The sequence below is a fragment of the Agelaius tricolor genome, unplaced genomic scaffold (genome assembly GCF_023055355.1).
Source record: "Agelaius tricolor isolate 1412-34295 unplaced genomic scaffold, bAgeTri1.0.p SCAF_2, whole genome shotgun sequence".
NCBI lineage: Eukaryota > Metazoa > Chordata > Aves > Passeriformes > Icteridae > Agelaius > Agelaius tricolor.
Window position 1 is genome coordinate 14613597 of NW_027269262.1, and position 23177 is coordinate 14636773.

Here is a 23177-nt window from a genome sequence, read left to right on the forward strand (position 1 = left end):
CCATTTTATGTGATGCACATCAGGTCACACACCGACTTGCCAGGGTTTATCACTGAAGGCAACAGAAGGGCAGATGCTCTTGCTGCACCTACAGTGATGGTCACTCTCCCAAATGTTTTTGAACAGGCAAAAATCAGCCACCAGCTTTTCCACCAAAATGCACCTGGCCTGGTTCGTCAGTTTCACATCACTCGAGAACAGGCCAAAGCGATTGTGGACACATGCCCAAATTGCCAACAACATGCACTCCCTACAGTGAGTACGGGAGCAAACCCTAGGGGGTTGAACAGCAGTGAACTGTGGCAAACAGATGTTACACACATACAGTCATTTGGATGGCAGAAATACATTCATGTTAGTGTAGATACCTTTTCTGGAGCAGTCTATGCTTCTGCCCACACAGGAGAGTCATCTAATGATGCCATTAAGCACCTCTTACAGGCTTTTTCTTTCATGGGCATCCCCAAGGAGTTGAAAATGGGCCTGCCTATAAATCCAAGGAATTCGGGAGCTTCCTGCAGCAATGGGGAGTAGAGCACAAAACTGGCATCCCCTACTCCCCTACAGGTCAAGCCATTGTAGAAAGGACTCACTGCAATATTAAAAGAGTCCTGGACCAGCATCAACAGGTTCTGAAGGTGGAACCTCCCCACATCAGGTTGTCCAGGGTGCTGTTCACAATCAATTTTCTGAATTGTTCCTTTGGCAGCCTGAACCCGCCCATCCTACGCCACTTTGGGGGGAGCAGTCATACGCTGATGAAAGAAAAGCCTCCGGTTTTAGTAAAGGACCCTGAGACCTGGAAGACGGTGGGACCTTAAAAATTGGTTACTTGGGGATGTGGATACGCCTGTGTGTCCACCCCCTCTGGGTTAAAGTGGGTTCCTTCCAAATGGGTAAGGCCCTATGTTCCCAAGGTCTCAGAGAAATCAACAGAAGCGCCCCAGGTTGCCAATGCTGCCTGGAGAAGGAAACGACGCACGAGTTCTCTGGAGGAAATTCCATCTAAGCCTCCTATCTGGAATAGTTTATAATATATATATATATATATGTTTGTCTTAAGTTCCTTGTACCAGTTTAGATCCCACGGTTTGTGTGTAGTCTCAAGACACCATGAGACCAAGCCTGCTCCTCATCCTGCTTGTGATCATCCCACCAGCGATCTCCTGGATAGTCCCTCAGCCCAAAGCACGTATGGACTACCTCGGCAAAAGACCTTGGACATCAAGAGAGAAACTGACGACTGGCTGAGTGGACTGTTCAAAGACTGGGGACTCTTGGGCTGGTTGGGATCTATTCTGAAAACTGGTTTTAGTACTGTTTATATTAGTTATTGTTGTTGTAGTTGTTAGCATTGTTTTTAGTATAATCAAACGCATGGTTCTCAAGTTGATTTCAAGCTCATCTCCTCCCCCTCCTGAAGTTTACCATTTGGGAGCCCTTAGTGCTCCAATGAATGACATGGAAGCCTCAGTGGAAAGCACTGACCCTCCTGTAGAGGAGGAACCAATTTACCAACCATGGTTTGGCAAGCAATCTGCACCACAAACCCAGTCCTCTTCTTTTTAAACAAAACTAGGGGGAGATGTTGCGATGTGAAGCAATATCCTGTTTCACCTTTCCCAGTCCCCCAGGTGTGCCAACCTCTCCCTTCCTCTCCCCCTTGCCTCCTTGCTAAGAGCTGTCAGTCAATCTTATCATTCCAGCAGGGGCATCATGTGATTGGCAAAGGTTCAAAAGATGCCCCTCAGCCCTGGGGTCATTGGCTCGTCCAAGTGTCACTGTCCCCTGAGCCTTCCCCCTCTCCCACCTGGTTGGTGGCTCACCTGTCCCTTCCCTCCCCCTGCCCCCGAGCTTAAAAGACACAGAGACCATGCGGTCGGGGTTATGTGGAGCTGTTACCAAGATTCAGACAAATGGGACTCTGGGATAAAACTCTGGATTAAACCCTCTGCAGAATCCATCTCCTTTTCCTCTTCACCTAGCCTGGAGCCTTTCCATCAGAGGTAAACTGAGTTTCTACCATGCCTGGACGTGTTCAGGGTGCCTAACTGCAACTTCCAGCCAGCCCAAGGTGTCTCTGAGGTGAAATACTGCAGCTGCCACCTTTGGCCCAGCAGCATGGGTCAGACGAGACCAGGCACGTTCCACCTGGTAATATTGGGATTTTATTCCAATACAGACTCTAAAAAACATCTATCAGACCAGCTTATTAAGAAGTCAGACTAGAAGTCTACTGCAGGAAGTAATTTCAATTAGTTATTTGAATACAACTTTCCTCAAAGGCAACCTGCAACAGAAAAGGCATGGAAATAATTTTAAAATTGTGTATTTTTATGATTGTTTCACATCAAAAATTCAACTTCTGTTTGCCTTGAAAGCCTGTTTAACTTTGTCTGTATCAGAACGGGACAAAAACAGCCCTCAGTAACGGACTATCATTAATTCGTATGAGTCATGGAATGTGCTGTTTTGAGACTTGGTAAAGGCTGAACTCCCAAGCTCATTTTTATCATAATTTTAATTAAACTTGGTTTCAACGAACAAAGTAGCAAAAAAAGGTCAAGATAGAAAAGGTGTTGGAACCACTGGGAATAGTTTTCCATAATATTCTTTAACTAGCCTAGACTACTTAAAGAATTAAAAATGGAAACTTTTATGATTTTTTTCGTATCAATTGTTTATTAAATTTTCTCTTCTTCTCCAAAATTAACCCACTTGTGTAAGACCCACTGTGACTCCAGATAATAAGACAAAGTACAATCCATGGTTCAATCTTTAGACCTCCATCTAAATCACTATCTTTAAAAAAAGATTCTCCCTTGGGTAAAATCCTTTCCAATATCTTTAGTCTTACAACTTTCCTAAGACATGACAGAGCAAACTAAGTGCTCAACTAGCCAGGCTGTATGTGAGTTATTTACTGTGAGAGTCTGACCTGTGGGAGGTCATGTCCTGCATGTGTATTACAGAGAGCTGAGGCTGGCTGAATACTGGATCTTCAAACCAACAATGAATGAGCAGCATATCATCATGCGTGGCCTCATCAACCTGGCTCACAAAGGGCCTCTAAAAGTATGACCAAAATCTATTTGATTTCAGTAAGGGAGGATAGGTCTCGCCATAAGGTTTTTGTGGGATAGTCCTGTATCACACCACCTGCTTAATTGCTGGGACAATAACTTTATTATCAAAATAGTTTGGATTTTGTTCCCTTCTATTCAGAAAAAAAATTTAAAAAAATATATATACATATTAAAAAAATTAAAAGCCAAGCAGATCTCAAGAAGAGTTTCTCACAGATGAAAAATTTGCAACATCCCCCAGTGAGGAAAATATATACATATATGTATATAAAGATTTATTATTTTAGATTAGTTTATCTATCCTTGACTGTTTATTTGGTAGAAAAGATCTACCCAGGTAAAGACAATATTCTTTTTTCATTTTTTAAGTGTCAGTTTATCTTGGAAGAAATATTTTGTTTGCATGACCTATATGAAGAGGGAAATTGCTACTACTACCAAGTTAAAAAAATAAATTTGCAAATAACATCAAACAACAAAAAAATGGTGCAAATTGAGTCTGGAAGAAAGGCCTGGAGGTGAGATGTACTTAAAACTACAGTTGATGGGTTTTGCATATAAAACTTAAAACACCATTGTGAGGTTATGAGGATGAAATAAATGGTAATAACAACCCTGTTTTCTTTTTAAGTTGAAGTTATTTTTCACTTCCCCAGACATCTCATTGTGAAGAAAGTTTGCTGTAATGAAGTATGTGCATATATTATACTGTGGATGCTTTTAGCAGGACTGTCACTAGCCAATACATGATATTATAGCTTCACTCTCTTTACTCATTTGTATTGCAAAAAGATGTCCATTATCCTCAGCATAAAGTTAGACAAATAAAAGGGCCATAGCAGATAGCCATGAAATAGAACAAAATGTTTGGGACACAACCCTCATGTAATCTGGGCTGCACCATATAACCATTCCTCAAGACAAAGTTAGCGCAGCCAATTTTTTAAGTACTCCACTTTAGGACAGATTTTTTACTTCTGTTGGAACTCAGCGTTACTCACTGGTCTTCATTTCAGTTGGTGGCTGAACTGAGCAATACCCCAAAGGTAAGCAAAATGGTGAAGAGCTAAGTCTATGCAATAAAAAGTAAATGTATCAGCAATTGCACTGTATTAATATTATAATAAATTGATTCCCTCAGAATCTAATCTGGACACTCTTCTGACATTGTCCATCAATCACTGGCTAAGGCTGAGGATGAACGACAAATTAAAGATTTTACTATGCCCTAGGCATAGTTTTACTCATTTTACTTTAATACCACTGTAAAGTGAGCCATCTGGTTTGCTTTTAATGACTTACAGTCAGATAAAAACTCTACAGCCTCTATCTTTCTTCTGTTCCTCTCAAATATCCTGGCCCAAACCATTCAAATACATTTGCCTGAATGTGGGGAAGGCTGCATTCCCCCTGAAGGAAGAGGTGTTTAAAGTGCACTCAGGACTGGAGCAACAGCTCCCTGGATTGGACATTCTGCTTGTTGTCATATACATAATTATTTTAAAGTGAGAGCTGTTTGTTTTCTGTTTTTTCCCCCTTAAAATTAGCCACAATCTAAGTAGCCTTGTTCTCCACAGTATTTCTGGCAGAGCCCTCCAAAATCTCCAAGGGTAGTAGCAACGGACTGTCTTTGGCGCAGCATCAAAGAAATAGGAAGTGAAATCTCTGCTCAAAGTATTTTTACACAAGATTTTTTTTAAAAAATTTATTTCTGGACTGAATATATTGACAGCATTTGTGTTCATCTCACATCATATCAACAGATAGCATTGCTTCATTTTAAAAGTAATACTCCAGGAAACTTTGATCTGGATTTTAAGAATTAAGTTGGATCCATTCTACACACTCAGGAATTCCTTCAGCAAAGATATGGGAAGAATTTAAGGGCATCTTCCAAGTGCTTTTGCAGCTAGACTATAAACTGCTGTGTGCAGGGAATAGCATCTCCCAGGAGGACAGTGGCAGGGCCTGGCAGCCATGGCCTCTCCCACCACCCCAGGCAGGAGTGGGGCAGCCACACAGGTGACCAGGACAGCCGTGGTGCTGGGTACTGGGAGCCTCCTGGGAATGGAGATGGATGGACAGAGGTGTCAGGAGCTGGAGATTGGCCCTGCTGTGGTGTTTCTGGGGCAGGGCCATGAGGCTGACCTGGAGTCTTTGGCTCTTGGCAGGGGGACAGGGACAGTCAAGCCTGGGAAATGAACTCAGGGCCCTTTTCTCAACATGCTAAATTTACCTTGATATGAAACTTTATGAAACATCAGGACCAAAACTGAATAATTGAGGAGAGATCCCATATGTTTTAAGAGGTTAAGACTAACCACTGACTTATTTTGTGTGTTTAAATGGAATACACCAGAGAGAAGTGGCTTTCTAGCACGGATATTTGTAACAAGGTTGTACTGAAAATGTACTTTTACAGCTGTGGTAATTAAATTCCAAAAAATTGAAATTGCAGGCCATGACTATTCTCCAGAGTTAAATAACACCCCTCCTCTACCTCAGCCTGTAACACTGATTTAAACAGCATAGTTAATCTCATTTGTGAAGTGGCTTTAGGTTATGAAAGACAGCTGTAAATTGCAGTTTAGCTCCCACTAATGTCATATAGCTGGTTAGGATACCTGGCAATTCCGTGGGTAAAATGGTTTTCTATTCACCCTACAGACCGAGTTCCTTTCCCTTTTGTGAATATTACATGCTTGCTGCTGAATTTCAGAGCAGTTACTGAATCTCTGCGAAGATCACTGTCAATTGACCTTGGGATGTATACACTGAACCATCAACCTACAATTATGCACAAATAAGCTGCCTGTTGTGTCTTATTATTCGTTTGTGTTTTTAAGAGTGACTTGATATTCTGGGGTTGGTGTGGTCCCATTTTTGTCTCCTAACACAGAAATGAAATAGAGACCAACTGTTAAAATAGTAAGCAAGCAGTTGGTAGGTAGCTAATGAAGGGAACCATGGTTTTACTCCTGGGAATATTCCTTGCACATGATTTTGCTCCAAATTTACTATATCCAAACACCTAAGTACAGTCTAGAAACAAACAAATTCAACTAAATATATTGCTTGAAGTTACAGAGTGCAATACTGAAGCATTTAGAGAAAACAAGGCATGCAAAAAACTGCTAATGCTGTAATAGTAAAAGCAATAACAACCTTGCACTCTTCCTTGGCTCTCCTGGTGCTCTTTACCCCTACATCACCAACAAAATCCCTCAATTACTATAATAACCAACTCCTTTAGTATCATCAAATAATCAGCACCAAAATTTTCACTCTACCTGGTAATTCTGTGTTAAAAGGAAAATGTCACTGGCTCTGCACATTAGGTAATAAGTATTTATATGTATTTTGGCGAAGTTTAAGTATACACTTCTTTCTAACTCACAAAAAATAACCCCAAAACCCTACATACGGGTTCCATATATCTCCATATCCACAAAATGGAATATCATCAGGGCAAACACCTACACAAATAATTTATTTCAAGACATAAAAGATGCTTTCTTCCAGAGGATATTTCAGAAGGTCCATTAAGAGATCTAGCATCACCAGAAGTGTCAGATTTCCAATGGATGTGTGTGCCATATTTTTTGGTCTCAACCATGCTAAGCTCTGGATCCTTCCATACACCACATAACCTACCTAACTCAGCCCTAAGCCAAAATCTCTTGTTTCCCTCATATCACTCACATCACTGCTCTGGCCCTTGTCCTCTAGAAACTGCAAAATGGTGCTGCTTCTCATGTTCCTTACATACTTTCTGGAGAAGAACCACCATGGGCCACAGTGGATGGTGGTTTATTTGCGTATCTATGGAAAAGCCAGCTGACCAGCCAGTCAAGGCTAAAAGTAAGTTTGTTTGCTTGATGTAGCTACTGTTCTTCAAACAGTATGTGAGATTAATGATTTTGACACCTTTATTCTTCTACAAAAATAAACTCCAATAAGTTAATGGACTATAGAGCTATTTAGAGGAGGCCAATGGGCAGAGATAGAGTACTGAACCTGATTATTAGACAGCTAGATGCTTAAAAATAATTTTGAAGACAATGGGAGAAAGATGCTACGGTGATTCTAAATCTTCTTGGTGCTTACAGAAACTAAAAGGGATGGTTCCTTTCCATTCTTATATAAAGCAATTTGAAGATTATAATAAGAATTATATTCTATAGCATCAAAAAATCAAGAAACAGACTTTGAAGTAAGGTTCAAACACTGCCATTTTCAAAGGAAATAAAACAATAAAAAAAGGACAAGATTAAAAAGAAAGGCAATTAGACCTGTGCTAGCAGATCACAGCACCATGATGCCTCATGCACAGCTGTCAAAACAATGCTTTCACACAGGGGCTGTGTTTAAATTGTTACCATAGGTACTTCAAGTAGATTCACACTCTTTTGTATCTCCTTACTAACCTGAGATTTGCTGTCCTAAGCCACCAGCAGTCTTCAGTTTTAATCACTTTCTTGCCCTTACAGATGTCACAGTTTATGAAGTAACTGAATGGGTTAACTACAGTAAGTGATTGGTTTAGTATAGTAAGTACAGCTCCTATACCATAGTTAATACAGTAAACCTAAATATTGTTCAGTGTGACTGATTCCTGAGTGTTTGAATTTATTAATCTAGTTTTATCTTGCTTGGCTCTCACTATATCTAGCAAAGAAAAAGCTGTAACAGGTTCACAGTTCCTGTTCAAAGAAATAGCTGCTCTTGAGGGTAGAAAAGATCTTGTTTCCCAAACTAGATATGTTGTTCTCGTGCCAACATTGTGTTTCTGTTTTTAAGAGCCTCCTCCCACATACATACATTCTTCCTCATCCTGCATTTACAGATAATAATTCCATATGCTTTTGGTTTTTTTGTTTTTGTTTTTTTTTTTGTTTTTTTGTTTTTTTTTTCTTTTTGCTTTGTTTTTGTTATTTTTTTTCTAGACTCCCAGCCTATATACGGCTTTTGCTTACAAAATAGGCACTTCTGAGTCCTCAGCTGAAAACCTGTTTACAACCTCAGTATCTTGTTTTCAAGTCAAGTGGATTCCAAAAAGAGCCAGTGAAGAAAAGGCCAGATATGGAGGGCTGATGTTCCTAGCTGGTTTTCTGTAATTGCTGCATTTCAATTGGCCTTTCTTCTGTACAAATGGACATAGATTTTGAAATGTTAATGTTTTCCTACCTGCATTAGAAATGAGTACAAAGATTTGCTATTTTCATTGCTATATCAAAATAGTTCTTCTAGACTAAAACACTCAGTTTTTTTCTCCTTCTGTGTTTCCTTCTCCTTCCATTTTATGACCATCATACATTGTCTATTAGATTTTTTTTCTTAATGACTCCTATTTCATGAACATTGCATTTTTTCCTGTTTCTATTCCTTCCATTTTTAATAGCTTTCTTTTTCTACTGTAGTATGTTCTCATAATAAAGGGTAAAATGAAATCAAAAATCATTGAATCACTGAGTTGGAAGGGATTTAACAGGATCATCGAGTAATCCAAATCTTGATTGAAAACATTAAATCTATAAAAAATTGATGAAATAGAGCACTGAAGAATTACTGAGGTTATAGGAGGTTCCTGCATTTTAGTGTGTTGGTTTTTTTGGAGTTATTTAAAAATATACTATGTCTATTTGATTGTGCTTACATTTTTGATCCATAAGAGTTAGTATAGCAAACCCAAGAATACCTCAAAACCCATCTCATTCAGCTGTGGAATCCTATTAATATAATAATACATAGCAGGCTGTGTTTTTGTAGAAAGAACATATCTGCAAAATACCTTATTTATAAAAAGCATAGAAACCCTGGTTGCATTCAAACAGGCAAATTAGCAGAAAAATTGATATTGAAATAATAATAAGAAAAATGTTAAAGGATATAGGAATTCAATACTTGAACTATTAAACAAAAGTCAAATGCTTTATTAAGATAACAACCTTGGTGCAGAACATGCAAAGGGTAAAACAAAAATATCCTCTAAGGGTAACCTTTAACTTAAGTACTGGCTTTTTAAAAGAAAACAAAAAAAAAAAGCAGCCATGGGATTCGAGAACAACAACAAAAAAGCTAAAATTGCACCCACTGCAAACAGCAAAAAAAGCTACAAGCATTCTGCAACAGCACTATTATCTGCAAAACATATTGTCCTGATATTAAGAATTGCAGGAGAATTTAAAAAAAAATATCATGAGGATACTGTCTTTCTACTTCTTGAGAGTATCAAAATGTCAGTGAACTTTCTCATTCATTCACAAAAGTAGCAGTGACAATTTGTTCCCTGTAAATGAATGACACCAAAAGAGGCTAAAACCAGTTTCATAGAGATGAAAAAATTCAGTAAATGAACAGATCAAAAAGCACTAAGCATATTTCAAGATTCAGAAGCAACCAGGTACTCAAAAGGCAAACTGAGTATAAAAGATGGTGGCATTTGATTTCAAAATAAACACAACACAGAAAGGTCAATATAATAAGAATAGAGGGTGCCAGAGTGAAAAAAAAAAAAAAAAAAAAAAAAAAAAGAAATATAAAGGTCAGTGGAATAAGAATTTGTCATTAGATCAGAGACAAGATGTAAGGTGTTCTCTCACTTTGGAACCTCAGGCTCACACCCTTCAGGCAGGCTGGAAGTCTCTTTCTGTGAGACTTATGCAGGCCATATGGGAGGCCACATGGCTTGAGACAGACAGGGACCACAGTTTGGCTGATGTTGGGATCCTTGTTTTAAGGAATAGGCTGCCCAAAGTGTAATGGGAACTCAGTGTTCTGTTTTAAGTGTATGGAGCTAAGAATAAACATCCATACTCTGGTGACTCACACCTTTCTTACACACTCTTCAAAACCACAAATGGGTTTTCTAACTTGAAGCGCAAACATGCAGCCACAGCTAATCAGCTTTGCAAAAAATCAACTGGAATATGTCAATCCTTTCAACATTGCCTGGGACCTCTCAAGGCTTCTCCCTCTTGGGTGCCCCAGCTGCTTCTGCTCTTCACTGTGATTAAACAGCGCCAGTGGCACAAGAGCTTTTGTCCTGCACGGCAGTACACCAAACTAGCCAGGTACCTTATTCTGACAGCCCTTGTCTCTAGGGGCAACTGATTATCAGATCTTAATGAATATCTGGCAAAGCTGCAAACTAGGTAAAGGTATTTTCATGTTCTCTTAAGCTGAGTGCTGCTAAGGACTTCTGTGGTAATGCACTTTATTTGCTCCTCTTCCTATTATCTCTAAGTCAAATTATAGCAGGAATTTACAAAGTTTGCCCTTACAAAGACAAATAGGTCTTTAATTTGCAAGGAACAAGACACCATGGTGCCAAGTCTTATCTCTATACATATGGGCTCTTAAATTTCATGTCCTTTTATCAAACTTGCTTTTCTTTGAACTACTGTATAACACTAGAAAGAAGCAGTCTTCCTTTCATACTCTAACGAACTCAAAACAATTCTGACTCTGAGTAATAACTGACCTCTTACTTGAAAAAAAAAATCATGGTTGCATACTGAATTTTCCCAGTTTTACTTAGAGCAGTTGGGCTTCATTATGCCTTTGAAAGATCAAAGAGCTCTCTTCAGCTAAACAGTAGTGATGGTAACAATAGAGCATTATACAGACTAAACTACCTTCACAAAAGCGTGAAGATCTTGTTCTTCTCTCCAGGCAGGCCAAGGCAGTTTAAAATCCCTGTTTTATGCTTTTGGTACATCTATTTAAACATCTGGATTTCTTTGTCAAAGCAAGAATTATTTCTTCTTGCCAGTGTTTTCAAAATGTGGGGTAGCAAAAGGACCTGGTAGATACGAGGATTTGCTTTAGTTGAGATATCGGCATTAACTTACTAAAAAGTATAAATGGATGAGCCAACTCCAGACTTCTCACAACCTAGCTCAGGTACTAAGAAAATTCTCTTGAATGGCTGAGCAGAATAGTAGAATAGATTAAAAAAAAATATTTTATCTAGTGTATACAAATCAGTGATCAGGAATGATAATTCAAGCCTCTGAATTCTTGAAAAAGCTGTACAAATCATTTTAGGAGACAAACATTGCTAGCATTACAAATCTGCCACATTAACTGAATAGTCAGTCATTGGCTTCAAGTTTTAATACGGCTTTTGTCACAATCTTCCTGTCTGATCTTAGATCACTATTTGATGCTTCTACATTCTCCCTGCAGTAACATGTTAACAATGTCCAGTTCCGTATGTAATGATTATAACATGATTTGAGAACCTTGGGTACAATTTGTTCCATGTTTATGTAAAGACTGGGTATCATTTAACTGGAATCAAGAATAGCAACATTGTGGTTTTGCTATAGCTTACTGTATTTAGAGGGAGGGGCAGATGGCCTCTCCTTAATGCAGCTGCAATGGTAGAAAATGGAATTGTTCTCAGGTTTTTGTTATTATCCCACAGCTGAAGGTTACCATCACTAAAGGTTTGGATGGGTAAGTGGAGAAGTTTCTGAATTGCAAGGTTGGCTATATTAGCTAAAATAGCATTTTGAGGTATCTTAAAATTTCCTCAAAAAGGAATATGTGTGCTTTCATATGAGAAGTTAAAGAAAATTAGGTGCCTGACTTGTAATGACATTCAGTGGGAATACAAAGAGTTCATAAAGGATACATTCTTCATAAACCCCATTCTTCATAAACCCCATTCTTCAATTAGAACTGTGCCTACAATTCAAGAGCACCAAATTTCTTTACAGCTTTTTCCCAAGTCAGAGGAAATTAATTCAAATATTCTGATATCCTTCCACTGATTATAATGGGACTTCTGTCCTGTACTGCATTAGTCAATTAGAAAAGGGAATTCAGATAGTAGAAGACGGCAGCAGGTATTCTGTTGTGATTAGGAGAAAATATTTTTTTAAAAAGAGTACATTCAGCAAACATGCACTTCAATAATAATTTTAATGCATGTGCTTTAGTCTTTAAATTATGTGACGTGTATAGTTAGTGAAATAGGTCTGTATTATATGTCCAGATTTATTTACCTTTGATTTCTCTGGGAATTTACCCAGAGATGGTTGATCACTCTTTATCAGTGGTCAGAATTATCTGTTTAATCACTGACAAAATATTTTCTTTGGAATCATGAACTTTCAAAAATGCTTCATAATTAAACTGTAAGCAAATACAGCACTTTAATTAAGGTATATGAGCACATACATTTCTCATTCCGTGAAAACCTCTATTCTCCTGTGGTAGTACAGGAGAATCTATCTGAAAGATGAACAGCAAAACAAAATAAAAAAAAAAACCCAAAACCTTGGCCTAATATCCAGAAATGTTTTTACTGGGATACAGTTGAATAAAACATCAGGCTTCTTCAGCAAGTAACAGCTTCTGACTACTCCCTGATGGATGCGCTTGAAAGCAAATGCTCATCCTTTGCTTACTGACAAAGGTGACCCTTTGATATTCGGAGTGCTTGATGCTGACAATCAAACCCTGAAATGTGTGTATGAATTTTATATGCTGTATAAAAGTGTGTGTATCAGGGAGGAAGAAGCGGGATGGAGAAGGGAGGATACAAGCACTAAAATAAATGAAAACCCACATTCTGATTTAAATGAAGACTTAACAAAAAGGATACTAATTCATATCTACAAGTTTAATTGAGTCTTTAATCTGTTTTCATGCTTCTGTCATTTAGTTCTATAGGTCAGAAGCTGGGAAAATGAGATATATTTCCATTCTGTTATGTTCTTTGTTTCTAAACATAAGTTTGTGTTATATATACCAGATATTAAAATGTTTGTGAGGCAGTAGATGCAATACAAAAGGCCACACATTTATGTCTCAACACGACCCTTTTGATGAAGACTCCTCAACCTGGAAAAATGTTTATGGGAAATGTTAGGCAAGTCTGGCATTGAGTAGATTCTTCTTTCAAATAAGTATTCCTCCAAGTGCCATTAATGAGGCTGTGAAGGGACAGCTCAAGTGGCCTGAATGCTGCAGCAGAATGTAGATCCTTACAGACGCCAGCTCAGGAAGGCAAGGAGGTGGAATAGCAAATAATCAGCACATGTAGGTGGAGCTTTGCTTTGAAACAGGTGACAAATCAGTCGAGATCTTGAAGATAAGAGGACAAACCAACACAAGACATCACATTAGGTGTCCACCACAGACTGTCTGCTCAAAGAGATGAAGCAGATGCAGCCTTCTTTAGACAGATGGAGGAAACCCCTGTGCTCTTGGGGGACTTTAATCATTCTTATGTTTGCTGGAAGGGCAATATGTCTGTGTGCAAGCAACCCAGGTTTCTGCAGAATGTCCTAAGACAACTTCTTCACCCAGGTGATTAATGAGCTGACCAGAGGGTGTGTTGTGCTGGACCCATTCATCATGAATAAAGGAGAACTGCTCAGGGATATGGAACAGCACTTTGCCCACAGGCCCCAAAGAGCCTTGAGTCAGCCAGAAAATTCATGTAGAGTGAAGCATTATCCACAGCAGAGAAAAACCAATAAATCAGGAGCCTTTTAAGTAAATTTGACACAGTTCCATAAAAAAAAAAAAAAAAATTATGCATCTAAGGACAGTGACAGGGATGAAATGTTTCTTTCTATAATGTCTGAAAAGCCATGGTCTTTGGGGAAGGTTCTTAAATTCTGTAAATAGGGAAAGTAACACCAATTCAGGTTCAAGATCCAGGATAGCCTCTCTAGGAACGAATATTAATTTTGACTGGAGAACCTGGAATTCCTTTGGTGAAAATACTTGTATCTATGCTCTCCTAATTATATAATATCTAGTATTCATGAAAGGAAAGAATTCTCTCTGAAGCACATATAATTGCTGTGATACCATCAGTCTAAAAATTCTAAAGGAAATTGTTCATAAAATATTTCTGCAGGTAAAATAACAGATATTTATAAGGTGAATGGTGTAGATCCTGACAGGATCTACCTGCAAGTAGCATGAGGGTCAAGCTCACCTGAGTTTACAAATACCACAAATATACATGCAAGGGTTTTCTTCCACAGGCATTGGCTCTTTGCCTGCAATCCCCTTGGCAGTTGTTATTCCCAAGATGTGGGAATTATGTTATTCCCATTCTTGGAGCAATTTTAGCCGTTGTAAGAAGCATTAACTATGTTTTAAGCAACTGACCTGAAATGCGCAAAACTACGTGAAGTGGAAAGGAACTATGAATGAATGCTCTGACACCTCAGTTTGCATGTCCTTTAAATCCTCTGCCAGTGCCCTGATCAGCTTGATTGCAAGGGCTGTTAGGCACAAGGAAATATGTCAAAGAGCCAAAGGTACACATATGCTGTTTGGTTCTGTCTCTTGGGGAGAACTTTCCACTAATGACATGATGCTAAACAGAAAAGTTATACAAATGACTTTGTCGCCTTCCAACATGAAGATATAGAATGGGCAGAGATGACCAATATGCTAAAGATAACTAAATGATCATTATGTGAGCCTCTGCAATGCATTAAAACCTCCTTTGTTCCGTCAGACATCTAATGTGAAACATCACTTAATGTTTCATAGAGACAAAGTATGAAATAAAGCCAGAGGGACGATATTCCCATAAAGAGAGACCATTTCAGCTGAGCTCTCCAGGAGCCCTGCCCTGTACCACATGGCATAAGCAAGCTGGGGATAGAAGGACTGCAATCTTCATCAGATATGACTCCAAAATAAACAACTCTATTGAGAAAACAGTGGGAATTAGAATTTGAACATAAATATTTGCTAATGTCTCCCCCTTGTCCTTTAATGTAAATTTTTAAACTTCAAGCTCACTCAGCATTTTATTTCTTTACAAACTGTGTTTTTCTGTTTTGAGGTGGATTTTTTATGAAATTAGAAGACAGAAGAGAAAGGACTGATTTTTTTCCTTCTCTTTCCCTCCTCTGAAATTTCAGAGGACAATTCTTTCCTTTTCTTCATCTGCGACCTCAGACTTTCATGACAACTACAAGCTTCACTGCACCCTGAAGTACTTGCAAGTGCATGCTGAGGTTTCTTTCACCCCATTAATGGTGAAAGCAAGCCACAGTTTGCATTAGTGCATACGGATCAAGAGTAGGCATTCACATCACAACACATTTTCAGTTTGTGTTTTGAAATGTTACACTGACTGGCCACAGCTCTCAACCTGCTGCTGCCCCACTGTGAACTGATGTTCACCAGAGAGAGAAATGGCAGAAAAAGAAAAGGGAGGCACAGACAATATATTTAATTTAATAAAGAGATTTCTCTAAGCTTTATGGTTTACTATATTTGGTAAGCCAACTGTAAATAACAAATGGTGGAGTAACAATGGTTGTCTTAGGCCTGAAAGAAGGATTTTATTTTTCAGTTATCCCTAGCCTTCAAAATTTATATTCATGATGTTGCAGCTTCATAGTGGGAACACTATTGTACTATACAAACAAACAAAAAAATAGTAATACAGCTCCAAATAACAGAGATCTAAACAATCCATAATCAAGCATGAACTTCACATGTAGTCTCTCCCTAGAGAGGAAGATTAAGATGTTCAGCTGTTTTTCTATAGCCGGAAGACTAGGGACACACAATTCAGGACTTTGTGCAGACTGCTAACGAGAGTAGAACAGGATAATCTGGGAAAAGATGTGATCCAAAATATAAGCACCGGTATGAGTGGGTAATTAGCATGTGGAAAACAAAATTGTTTTGTTTGGGACACAAAAATGAAAAACAAGAATTAACAGAAATATTGCCTTGAGGGTCCCAGGATTTGTTTTTTTCTGTAGGCGGAATGGGAAGAAGGGGAGGAGGTTCTGTATAGTTACACTGTAAGTACCATCATGTGCCATCATGTAGGAAATGTGGTTTGTTTGAAACAGATGGTTGTAAGGCTCTTATATTGTGCAATATATTTGGATACAAGGATGATGCCAAGTAGATTCACAATTATGATGATCGTAAACATTAACCATGCTGTATTTCCTGCCTTTTCATTTTCTGAACAATATCCTTGCCCATCCCACCCATTGCTCATTATCTCCTTTCTTAGCCTCTGTGTGATGGTTTAGAACCTGCAAGCTGTTTCTGGATTGTTGTCGTGGGCCTCTAACCTCTCAGCTGTCCCTCATTACAGAGTTATCTCTATTCCGCAGGGACCGACAGCACACAGAACTTCTACCAGTGCCCGTAAATCTTTCAAAGAGGAATACAAGACAAGTGTGTGTATGTGTGTGCAATGCAATATAGAAATGAAGGGCACTTGGGAAAGTCAAGTGCTGGAACATAAAATATGACTGATGGATGAGGAATAATGGAAGCGCAGATGCGCCACAGCATTTGTTCTACTTTTTAGGAGAATGACAAGTACTGAAGAGGGAGGCAGGTGACCTAATCATAGAAACTGGCGGGGAGGGGGGAGGGGTGGGGGGGTGGTGGCTGGGCAAGGGGCTAAGAACTCTGATTTTTTTTTGTTTTCCAATCTCTGCTGTAAAATTTCTGACTTTTATCTGTGCGGAAGGCCACTTAACCTCCCTGCACACCAGTTTTGTCACATGCAAAAGGCTGGTCTGCATTGCCTCTGGATGCAGAAGGCAAAATCTAGATGCCGAGAGAGCCTATTCTAATAATCAAAAATGAATGGAAAACTCCTTTGTGATACTCTCTGAATAAACAGAAGTTACAAAGGCAACTTTTAACTTTAGGCGTTGTAAAAATAACAAATAGTCACTGTGCTTGGAACAGGAAACTGAAGGCATCAAGTATACATCATAGTGCAAGTTACAAGGCTAGGAAAACAAATACTGAACAAGTGCCAATAAAGCTGCATAAAGAATCTTAGAAGTGCAGGTGGGGGAGTCATTTTAGTTTGACTTTTCACATCTTGCTTTTTTGGGGTACAAAAATTTTAAAGGTAAGTACAGAACACTAGTGCAATAAAATCTGAGAGAAAGTGAAGATTTCTCTTGCTAGTTATCATGCCATCCAATTAAAATATGATACCTTTTAACCATTGGAGTAATGTTACCCATTACTTCCTAAAATGCTGAAAAGGCATGGACTGTATTACATGACAGTAATTTTCATTGTTTAAATAGCCCCTTGTGTGTGCTCACAGCCAGATAATTTTGCCTCAGTATGTTGTTTAGTCCCTCTACTTGCAATGGCTTGGAAGAGATTCTGCCTTTTGTTTCATTTGCTTCTGCTGAAATACACTGCTGTGCTTGCCTTCAGAATAGTTGTAGCCAGAAGTAAAATCATACAACAAAAAAAGAAAAACACTGCTGAAATGATACTGTGATAAAATTTAATTCATCCCCTCCTCAAAAGCAGGGTCAACAGTACCTTAAATCATTCCTTGACAGAGGGGAATTCATCTTTCGAAGAGGTTCTTTCAACACCAAGCAAAAAGATTCTGGGTTTGCCTACAGTAACACAGTATCCCTTTTGCTTTGCCAAGCCACATACCAGCAGGAGTTTGACTTTATCTTCCCTGAAAAATGGAGTTGTCAGTAGAGGTTGATTGTTTATGATGGGTTGTACAGGTAGTAACATCAGATAGCTTCCAGGCGAGCATACTGCTTGAACTATATGAACATCAATAAGACACAGCAAAAATGAAAAGGATGTCTGGAAGTTTCCTTTTAGTGCCAGCCATCCAGAGCATTACAAAACCATTCCACAGTTGTGCCTCTTGTTACCAGGAAAGCAGGTTGGTCCTTTCCACTGCAGACTGCCAAAAGCTGTTCTTGGGTTAACGAGTAAGATTTAAGACTTGTTCAGATCTATCTTTAGTCTTAAAGAAAGTGGAATCTCATCCCTTTATGTAAGAATAATTCTAGGTTTGTGCTCTAAACTCAGTGATGGATGCCATTACATGGATTTATGTAGCCAGTGGGACTGCCATGTCAAAGCTGTCAAATGCATACAAAGAGTAACTGTACCTATGAATATGATCTTGCAACAGGGCAGATTTTTTTTCTTTTCTTTTCTTTTTTTTTTACCCCTGGAGTATCTGAAGATCTCTAGGAAACACAGCATATATTTTTATATATAGTTATACTATCACTTCATTGTTTACCCGTGATTTAAAGCTGCATTCACCTCAGCCCTTTCAAATTGTACTAAGCAGCCACATGTAGAACTAGATCTCTTTTAAAACTCCACTCGGGTGTTGCAAATTTTGGTTAGGTAGTACTTCTAGACACGTCTCTACTTTGATGCCCATGTAATTCTTTTATTTCATTTTTGGATTGAGTCCCTGCCAAGTGCCACAATTTCTGAACCAGAAGAAAAGATATCTTCAGGTTAAAATGTCACTGTGCCCATCAGTCACACTTCAGTGCATAGCCATAGTTCACAAGTTATTCAGCAGTGCAATGAATAAATCCAGTCTAGAACTTTTCTTCAAGTTCCTTGAGGTCTGAGACTACAGTGACTGGGAGTGTGAATTTAATCTCTTTTGTAAAAGACTTTATTTCAAAAATACACAGCAATGAAATTCAGGAATAGAAGGATGGGCAATAAAGTGATCGATCTGGTGTCAGCGCCACAGCAAAATCAACTTGTGTTTGTAACACTGCGAGCGTCTTGTTGGCAGCTGCACATCCTCGTCCAGTGAGATACAGCTGCATGTTTGGGCTGACAATGAAATGTGAGGCATACAAAAATGGGGAGAACTCTTTAATAACTGACAGTATCCACAGCTAAAAAAAAAAAAAATGGTTCATATGTGCTTGGACAATTAATTCCTTTCCAGTTCAATGAATAAAAGAGTATGCAGAGTATAGACAACAATAGTGCTCTGGTCTGGGACTCAGATGATGCTACAGCATTCTCTTCAGTACTGCCTTGAGCTCTGTCTTCAGAGATACTACTTTTCTCTTTTATTATCCCAACCTGAATGCATCCCCTTTCACTATTATTTTCCTACGCTCTAAAACTACTATGATGCAAATCTGTTTTTTGTAGTTTAAACAGTTACAGGATTTCACAACTGTAATTTGGGCATCTCATACAAATAAAGTTGTTTTTTAGAATCTTTCACAACAGACTTCTTACATCTCAAATTTTGATGTAGACGTTTGGATTAAACAGATGTTAAAAAAATGAAGAGGCAAAAGTGAAACCAGCATGAGTAAAAGATTTTTTTTTTTGGAGCTCATATAGAATCTTTTCTTTTTATGGTTATGACGTTAATGCCCACCTAGCTTTAACCACTAAACACAAAAACCCAAGAAGATTCCTGTTTGTCTGTTTATACAGTAAGGCATAAGCACAATTCCCTTTTATATACATCTATTACTATTGTTTTAAAAGATTTTGCTGTTCAATTTTCATCTTTGTATTCCTACCATTTTTTAATCTATATTTAAGGTTAACATTTAGTCCTCTGAGAAAAAAAATATGCTTCATAAAAATGTTCATAATCCTCATTTGCCCACATCAATCAAGTTTAATTGCTCCGTTAAATTGCCTAGTTACCTCAATTTAGAGACATTTAGATGTTTCTATCATTTCCCCTCACACCAATCCTCAACTTTAATAATAAAAGGCTGCTCTTTCATGCCTCTTGGCTAATTGTTCAGTTAAAAGAGTGTGAGTGGTTCTGGCATTTGAAAGATGTGTGAAAGGCCACTTGTGAATGGCTTAGGAACACAAAATCAATGACATTTATACATTATATGTTGTTTCTATGCTTTACAACAGAAAGTGTAATAAAGTACAAATAAGTGGAAGAACAACTTTTAAAAATAACATACTTTTTTTAATCTATCTGACTCCTTTTGAAAGTGTCTTGGTTTTCCGACCAAGACAACTAGACCATTTTTAAACTGTCTCTCAGCAAATTTGTTCTGCAGGAATATTCATTTCCCCATCAGTCCCTCTGAAGTCAGTAGCTGGTGCTCTAATTCTGCAGTAGGAAAAATGGGGGGCTGATGAAGTTTAATGTCAAAATTCACAGTGACAATGAGAGATTGTAGGATCACCTCAGGACCATATGCTTTGTCGTTGAACAAAAAGATCCCCATTACCCTGACTACCCTCAGCAGACTGTGAAACAGGGGAGTGTGTGGCGGACTGCTGTCTTTCAATTTGTGGCCTTTTTTTTTGTCATTGAGTCCATGTTTCATACCTGTTTTTTTTTTTTTTTTTTTTTTTTTTCCTTCACTGTCTCATCTTCTGGTTTTGTTTTTGCTCTCTTTAGGTAAATTTTCTCCCAGCTCTTATCCTCTACCCCCATTTAATGTCATTTCCCTCTCCTTTCCATCTTGATTCCTCTTTATAAAGCTTGTGTTCCTTCCATCTTTGTCTTTCTAGTTCTTTCCTCTTACTCTCTTCTGTTTTGGTATCTTTTCTTACCCTCTTATCTTCCTTCTCTATTTCTCCTCTCTGAGGGCTCTCTGCCTTTGGCCTTTTCCTGTAGATTGGGCTCAATGGTACCTTTCATGAATGCTGATTATCCTGGCTGGAGTTCTATGAGTATTACACCAGCTGAGTAGCTCTTCATTTGAATCATGCCTTGCAGCCATTTAACAAGAAAGGAATGTTGCATCCAACTTTGACTGACAGCTGACTGGCAGGCAAGAAAAGCAGCCACCATCTCTCATGGGAATGCTCAGAAGCTTGCAGAGGGAGATAAAATGTCAAACCACTGTGATCTGCAGCCTTTGCTAAGAGGCTTGAGAGATCAAACTAGATCAGATACAACCCCATTTTTGTTTGGAAAACCAAGCTGTATTGTTTCTGCTTTGAATGTCATCATCAGTAGCATAATTTCTGCATTCTGCAAGACATATTCCTATAGACTGTGGCACCTTGGGCAGTATAGACTCTCTTTAGGCTCTTGACACAGGTGCATTGCTCTACAGATTACATAAAGTCTGTCACCTACATGGGAGTCTGCTGCTCAGGGAGGTGGATGTTCTCAGTTAAGCTGTGACTTTTCTTCTTAAAATTTTTTTTTATCCTTTCCCAACTGACAGCATGCTTAGAGATTAGAAATTTTCAGCTGCCTGTTGCTTCTTAGTGTACATGCACAGTGTGCTTCAACCATGCTTTGTAGTAGCATGGCTGGTGCTGTGAAGGTCATGTCACACAGTCATCAGTGGCACCATGAAACCTCAACAGAAAATGGCTGTAGCATTGTTGTGTGCAGTGGGTAATAAAAAGGGAAACAATTACCTTTTGCTGGGTAGAGAGAATCCTCACCAAAAATGTAAGTACTGTGAATCCCAACTTAGCTCTAAACCTCTCCTGGTTTAAATAGTTTGACTGCAGCAAAATTAGTAAGCACAAGGGAAAACACATATCCCAGTTTAAAGCTAAAAATCTAGCCTATAATTAAGCTGCATTATTTCCAGACACAAAATAAAATGCAAAATCTTTAATAGAATTGCCAGTGATTTGCCACGGGACTTCCTAGTTAAATGAAGACTTGTTGATTACATTCTGAAGCTGAAGTGCACAGACCTTTCCACTGAATTACTCCTCAGCAGAGGCTGGGCACACAGGAACACGAACTAGAAGTTGTAGCAGGCATTGTTCTTCCCTACTTGCTACTGCTGGCTTTCCGGTGCTTCTAAAATTAAAACACAGGTGCATACGAAAGTAACTTACCTTGCCAACATACTGGTAGTCAGTTCCTGTGTATTCCTCCAATAAAAAGAACTGATTCCACATCCAGCTCCTTTTGGAACGATGAAGGTCTTGCCTGCTGTTTCCAGACAACACCAAAACCTTTTCCTTTTCTGGAAAGCCACTAGTCCTTTTGGATAATGGAGTTAAGAAACTTTGGTGGGGCTGACCAGCCCAAAAGAGCAGCCAGAAGCAATGGTAAGTTCTCATCACGGCAATACAAGTAGGTCTAAATAATGATTTTTTGTCTTGTCCTCAAATTAACCTACTTTACTGCACTAAATCCAATCTCATGCCGTCTTCCTTCTTTAAATAGTCTTTGCAGTCTCAAAGGATCCCTGAAAAGAAAAATAACAATTCTTTTAGCATTTCCAAAGGTATTTAACTGTCATCACTGCAGCAATAAGTCCACAAGGTGGATGGGTAATAATGATTGTTGAAAACCTGGGCTGTTTCTGATTCAAAATGTTGCAAATGATCTGAGTGGATCCATATTGAGTATGAGGAAGGAGTCATGATGTTTGAATTCAGGGTGTGTGTGGCTCCCCTTTAACCCCATTTGCTTCCCTTCATTGATAAAGGCAAGCCAGATATTTCTCTTTTTACTGCCTGAACTTTGGGATGTAACTGATTTCTTTCTGATTGGGGATCTTGATGAGATTACCATATTACATTAAAGAAGTGCCAGCAAAACTACACACTGTCTTCCCAGGAGCATTCTGTTGCTATAGTTATGGGCTGAAAAGACTGGACTTGACTCCAGGATTTTTCCCTCACATTTAAGGAGTTTTGCCCTTGACTCCATTTAGAAAGGTGTCAACCTGGCTCAACAGGTTAGTGAAATAAATGTGTGTATTTATCAATAGCTCACATATAACAGACCTGCTTGTTATTGCATAGGAAATGAAGTGGACATTTTGGTTTTCTCATTATCTACAGCCAGAGTTTTGAATCTTTAAATATATAGTTATCTATGTAAATGCTTTCACTAATAACTTCTAAAAATAGAAAACAAACCACAGCTAGTTCATTGCTACCTGTGGGTTTTTACTAGCTACTGCTTCCTACGATTACAATACTAAATATCAGTGTACCTACAAAATAATTACAAAAATTATCTCTGTCTCTGAATACTGCATAATTTTCAACATGCAAAAAGCTACAGATACAGTACCCCAGAGTACTGTGGACAGCTCTTCTGTTTTTGAAAAACCTGAAAGTGTCTATTCAAAAGGAAGAAAATATACTATGTCTCTCAGGTAACCAGTGCCTAATGAACAGCTTTGGAACATTTTAGAATGTGAAGAAATCAGAATTAGTTGATAGAAACATTCTACAACATATATTTTTGTTGTAAACACTTCATTGAATTTTTAGTTCAAACAGATCTATAACCTCAGAGAAGGATAATTTGATTAATTTTCATTTTCTCTCTCACTGATGCTCTTTGAAAAAAAGTTAGGAGTTTTTTTTCAGCATTCC

At 38.5% G+C, this 23177-nt stretch overlaps 1 protein-coding gene across 2 annotated transcripts in view; it reads right to left on the reverse strand.

Annotated features, from left to right (window-relative positions):
* CDH6 (cadherin 6) overlaps positions 1-23177 on the reverse strand; it is a 105966-nt gene that overhangs the window by 32319 nt on the left and 50470 nt on the right. For both annotated transcript variants that reach the window (XM_071453615.1, XM_071453624.1), the window contains exon 2: positions 21678-22033. In XM_071453615.1, coding sequence (XP_071309716.1) covers positions 21678-21905 — 228 coding nt within the window. In that variant the 5' untranslated portion in view covers positions 21906-22033. The remainder of the gene's footprint in view (positions 1-21677; positions 22034-23177) is intronic.